The sequence below is a fragment of the Dendroctonus ponderosae genome, unplaced genomic scaffold (assembly GCF_020466585.1).
Source record: "Dendroctonus ponderosae isolate FM_Combo_2020 unplaced genomic scaffold, Dpon_F_20191213v2 Dpon_F_20191213_4, whole genome shotgun sequence".
In the NCBI taxonomy this organism is placed as follows: domain Eukaryota; kingdom Metazoa; phylum Arthropoda; class Insecta; order Coleoptera; family Curculionidae; genus Dendroctonus; species Dendroctonus ponderosae.
Window position 1 is genome coordinate 11,818,164 of NW_026018611.1, and position 6,086 is coordinate 11,824,249.

General features: G+C 30.1%; 1 protein-coding gene across 1 annotated transcript in view; it reads left to right on the forward strand.

The window, feature by feature from the left end:
- Positions 1 to 3,485, forward strand: part of LOC109537792 (protein unc-93 homolog A) — a 36,344-nt gene extending 32,859 nt beyond the window's left edge. Inside the window, exon 11 of the mRNA XM_048665914.1 lies at positions 105 to 3,485. Within this exon, the coding sequence (XP_048521871.1) occupies positions 105 to 331 (227 nt within the window). The 3' untranslated portion in view covers positions 332 to 3,485. The remainder of the gene's footprint in view (positions 1 to 104) is intronic.
- Positions 3,486 to 6,086: the final 2,601 nt, after the last annotated feature.

Sequence of the window (6,086 nt, forward strand, 5' to 3'; positions counted from 1 at the left end):
TCCGTGCCGTATAGCGTGAATAACCCTGTATAATTAAGTTATAATACAACTTTCGTTTAATAACTATGTTCTCGCATTTGAATGATAAACTATCGTTTTTTTAGCTTTATTAACAGGTCAGTATTTGGACCATTGGGAGGCAGCATTTGCCAATCGAGCATTCTTCAAGTTTATAGGATTGTCCATAGCTTTTCTACTCCATAGTTTTCTATGTAATTATATGAAACTGTATCTGTTAGCGCTCGTTATGATAATATCAGTCATACCATTCGCGTTATTGGAGTACCGGCTGGAAAATATCAGAAAAATCAGAAACGTTGCCAGATTATGACCGAAATTGAACCTTTTTTGATCTACTCGTAGATATATTGCGACGTGCACATATCATGTTCTACGTACTTTACATCCGTAGAAATTGTGTGATTTCAGTTAATTTACCTGTTTTATAATCGACGTATGTTACCAATTAGGCAAAGTGATTGAATGAGCAATCGGTGTATGATACAGGATTTAATTTGTTATGTTTCTTCCAAAATCAGCTCAAAGAGAAGAGATATAAAAGCGCCAGGCCGACAATCTTAGGTCTGATCGTTCACTGCAGAATTCAATAACTTATAGCGCTAGTAAAACGACTACAAATCGCGTATTTGAAATCAATTCATATCAACAAAAAAAAATTAAAAATAGACCGAAGTATAAAAACGTATTAACAAAAGAAAAGTCAAGAATAAGCACGATTGAAATAAGGAAAAACTTTTTCATTTTTAGTAAAATTGCAAAAAAAGTTGAATGAAACAGATAAATGAGCGCCACATTGTTCGCCTGGGCGATTATATTTTATATACCTACAAGAGAATGAACTAAATGGGTAACAAGCTTCCATGTGCTGAGCAAACAATCTCTCAAACTTTAATTGATTTTGAAAGAACCATACCAGCAAGCGATTATTGTTTGGATTTAAAACAAAAGTTTTACTTATTATTCCTATACTATACTTACTAGTCTTATTAAATTAAGTAGGTACCACTCTGAAACTAACTTATTAATCATTTCGTTTTAAATGCTATTTTAAAGTTTCGCCATGTGAAAATTACTCTTTGTGACATACCTTTTGTAATATAACTTGTTTCCGATTATTCCTTAATATTCTTCTTTAACCTCCCTTAAATGTATCTGTTATTGACAATTAATAGTTTGGAAAAATGTAACATTTACTATTTTTTAGATTTTGCTTACGACCTCTTTAATACTTTCGAAGATTTAGCTGCAGCCTGCACATTAGATTTTTTTTTCAACGTCAAAACTAAAATTTGCTTCAATTTATACGATCTCCGATTATTTCTTCTATGCTTATTTGGAAATTAACAATAAAAATATATTTGAAACCTTCGGTGCTTGCATGCAAAATGATAATAAGCGAATTCTACTTTAAATAAGCAAATTATACATTTTTTATTTTCAAAAACGTGAAAGAGAATGAATAATTGTCATTCTAAATTTTGTTTTTTGTTTTATTTACGTTTTCACAAGCAATTTTTTAGCAAAAAAAGAAGGAGCTTTATTAAGGCGTTTTTTAAATCGTTTTTACGAAAATATCTCGTATTTTTAGACCCGACTATAAGTTCCAAACACTTTTTTCCATCAAGATTTTGCTTTTACAAAAAGTTGCAATTAAATGTGCAAATACATTTAGGATGTTACGAATTTATTGTATTAGCTTCGTTATTTTTGCATAAATAACGCGTTTTAGATGATCTAGAAGCAAGCGAGATTATAGAAAGTTATTAAAAACTTTCTTAATTTCTACTACTGACGTACTGACCATTATTTAAATATTACAAATTACGTTATTAAAAAATTTTAGTATTTTGGGACAAAATTCCCTAAAATTAAAGATATCAAACATCTCATCGACTTTGTTTTGTTGTATTTCAATTATTCCTTATTATGTTGTCATATATTGCCATTTTTAACAAGCTTTCATTCTTCTGAAACGAATGAAGTAACACATTTGCCAGTGGAGTTATTATGTAAAAGTTAAACTAAAATGTATATAAAATTTAGCACCTTTGAGCAAATCACATTCTTAAGGACCTTGAACTAAAAAAGTGCAACTACAACTAACATAAAAACCTTGATGAAAATGAGTTAAGAACTTATAGTTGTTACTAACTAAAAATTTACATTTTCAGTTATTAATATTTAATATTTAAGAAGCAAAATGTATTCAGAAAATCTCAAAAATTGTCCTGTAAAATATGTCTAAGAAACGTGCACTAAAAAATGACAAGTTTTCGTAAAAGGAGAACCTTGTTGAAAATGTGTTTGGATCTTATAATTGTGTCTAAAAAGAGGTGATATTTTCTTAAAAAAACACCCTAATAAAGCTCCTTCTTTCTTCTCTTAAAAATCGCCTGTGAAACCGTAATTAAAACAAACAAAAATTAGACAGACAATTATTCAATAAGTTTTCTGATTTATCTTTTTTCAATAGTACGTTTTGAAACATAAATTTAAAATATAATAAATCGAGTACCAACACGTATATTGGCCGCTCGCACCGGCTTCAAAAGATTTCGGAAGAATCTACATCCAAATTTCAATAATTTATACCTGCTTTGAATCAATTTTATACTATCTAATTATAATCTGGATAGGAATTTTTTTGTTTTTTTTTGTTGCAAAATCGTTTCAGACTTGCATGTATATGTTTTAAAAATATGCAGTACTGGACCTTAGTCCTATCGAATTAATGTATTTTTTATAAATATTTTTTTTATATAATCTATACCTATCCTTAATTATTACTATGTAAGATTAATTTGATATTGGTATTGTAGATAAAAATTTACATTTATGCAAAATTTGTCTACTTCGTTAGTATTATCCTTTTCGGATCCTACTTGTAAACCAGATTCAATTGGTGTGACTAAAGATGTGGTAAATAGTATTATAACGATAAAAATTCATCAATGTATATTGTTAGGCGTACTTATCGATGTATTGGTAATGAGCGACAATTTACTTGAAAGCTGCTTTTGCATAAATTTCAAGAAACGTTTTTCAACTTGTTATGCTTTTCAGTAGAATCACATGAGGGCTAACTATAATAGGAACAAATTGAGTTCATTTTTTTCAAATAAAGAATTGAATTGACCCAAATTTTACCAGTTCTGAAGCTATAAGACCACCAGATTTCCGGTAAAGAAAAAGCTCAATTTGATATTAAATCGGTTTCGGGTTGTGAGATTACAGCGCCATATATTTTGTGTATGTATAACTAAACATACCAATGTTGAAGTGTTAGATTAAGACTAAACTTATTATTGTATAAACTATGATAAATACGTAGATGATTTTTCGCATCAAAAAAAACATCTGTGATGTTGTAAATAATATTTTTAAATCCTTAAAAGGGTTGTTATAACACCTTCAAGTGTCTTCGAACAATCTTGTTGTATATTGAAATAAAAGTGAATCTTGCAGGTGTGCTGTTTTATTTTATTTTATTTTATTTGCTGTAGGTGTGGGGTGCAATAAAATATGCGGCTTACAAGAATGTAGTAATAGCGCAGTTCACTTGAAGGGAAAGTTTATGAATTACGTTCAAAAATTGCACAAAACCCAAACGGACAATACTTTGAATATTTAAAGCGCTAAAGATGGTAACTTTATGATTTTAAGTTAAAAATTTGAGTACCTGAACTCCAAATCTTGTCAGCATACCGGAATTAATTGAAAATTAGGAGCGTACTTACAAGTTTTGATAAACAATTATATGATTCTGATATTGTGAAACCACACACTATGTGTGAAAAAAATACATTGATTGCCCATTACTGGCGGCCCGTAGAATTCATAAAGTTGATGCTGGTGGGCCGAGAACAAAATATTTCATCCCAGATCTGATACTACAATCTTGTAGAGTCAAAATTTGTTCAATAATCTGGCAATAATTTCAAAATCTTAAAAAAAAATTTTTTGATCAAAAGTTATTCTTCCGAGCTCATTCCGGGTTTCTTTTAATATTTTCGAAAATATGTAGTAGAAAATTTCCCTCTTTCAAAACAAACTTTCAAGATTTTGTTAAGCACCGAAATGTGCAACTTTGTTCCAATTTCACTGACTTAGTATGTCTTATAGTTTTTGAGATCCCAATGTTAACACCTCAAATTTGTAACATTCGGTAAACTTTCCAATTATTACATTTTTAGTATTTTTAAAATATTTGTGTCCCTTTTCTATTAAAAAAAAAACTAATACTGAAGTTCTTCATCATAATAGATAAGTTTACTTTCATGTAGTGAATTTCAAGTAATCTTTTTATTCAATTTGTCTCTGTAACAGTTGCAATTATGAACAAACTATAAAAGTGACCAAACGCAAAAGAGCTTTTCTTATTGCAAAAGTCACTCATCTACACATTGTCGCAACGATTAACCAATGCAGTAAATGTTTCTTTCTTTTTATTGTTGAACTATTTAATAAACACTTTATGCAAAGAAATTGCTTTGTTTCAATTGAGATCCCAATGTTAATCTTTTGTAAATGTAAGATATTTGCTTCCTGATGTTTAAAAGTAGTGGAAGTCTTTTTGAAGTTATTAAGGCTATAAATTTTTGTTAATCACGATTTAAAAAGTTTACATTATAAAGTTAAATCAATTTAATATATGAAAAAACACAAAATTAGTGTAATAACAAGTAACCAGATTTTTTTAAATTTTCGAATGGAAACCTTTAATGTATCTACATATTAAATAAAATACACTTCAAAACTTTCAAAGAAAACGGCTCATATAAAATATTATTCTACAAATATTTTTAGTTTTCACGCAAAGAGCAATAACCCGAAATCACTTGGGATTTTCAAAAACGCTGGTAGTTTTGGCCCATTATGAGAGAACCAGCTGAGCAAGAAAGCTCGTTGTCATCAGGGATAAGCTTTAAAATGCGCCTTTTGTTTTATGTAAAACATCATTTGTAAAAAATTTCAAGTTTTTCTATAAGTAAATTCCCTCACTCTTCAATCACTTTAACAAATTCAATTGTAAAATGCAGAATTTGGAAGCGTTTTTTAAAATATTGCGAAAGATGGATGCGAGAGTTCGTGTCAAAAGCCAGTTAATTATTCCGTCGCTTTCAATAATGCGAGTAGAGGAAAAGATTCATAAATCCTGATTTGACTTGAATGTGAATTTGGCTTTTAGGCACAACATGTCAAGCTGTAGAAACTCATACGCCATAAAAAAATAAAAAAAAACACACAGTTTAATAAAAATGGAGCATAAGTCTGGTGTGAGAGCTCGTGTGAAAATCAAATTCCATCGCTCTTAATAGTGCAATCAAAGTGAATCATTCACAAATCATGGCATGGTTTGTGAATGCTTGCTTTACTTTGATTTTGGTGGATCTGCTAACAACTCTCACAACAGATCAAGCTAAAAAGATTTTCAAGTTTCATGCAAATTGAGCAAAAGATTGAGCGGGAGCGGGTATTTAATTCAGCATACAAAAGTCGCAGCATGAACGGCAATGTTTGTTTATCTTTGGCCGAGAAAGCAACTTTGTTTACGCTAAATATCCAAACCAGTTCGATCGCGGGCTGGAAATTTCTAGAAAATCGCCAATAGGAAAAAAACTATATCGAAATCGAACAGCATAGCAATAGAATTAGTCATCCGAAGGGCCACAGCAAACGATTATATAATTATGTAAGTTCTGTAGCTCGGTGCGTTTTTAATGTTATAAACACCCTAATATCGCATGAGTTTTTTCTTAAAGCCTGGACATTTAATTCAGTCTATTATGTGCAACGGACGAAACCGGTCGTAGGTTCTTTGTTCACAAACGGGATAAATGTACCAACTTAGTGCCATTTATAGTGTGTGCTTTTTGCGGATTAATGGATAGACAATCGAGGATGCGAGCCAGTTTGCAGAAAGCAGGTAAGAAGGAATCTACAAACCTTTAACTTAAATTGAGTTTAGTTTTTCGAGAAATAATTAAAGTTTTATTCAGTTCTCTATTTTTCTTCTTTTCAATCAAATAACTGGGTTTTAGACTAAGTTTATCTGATACTACAGA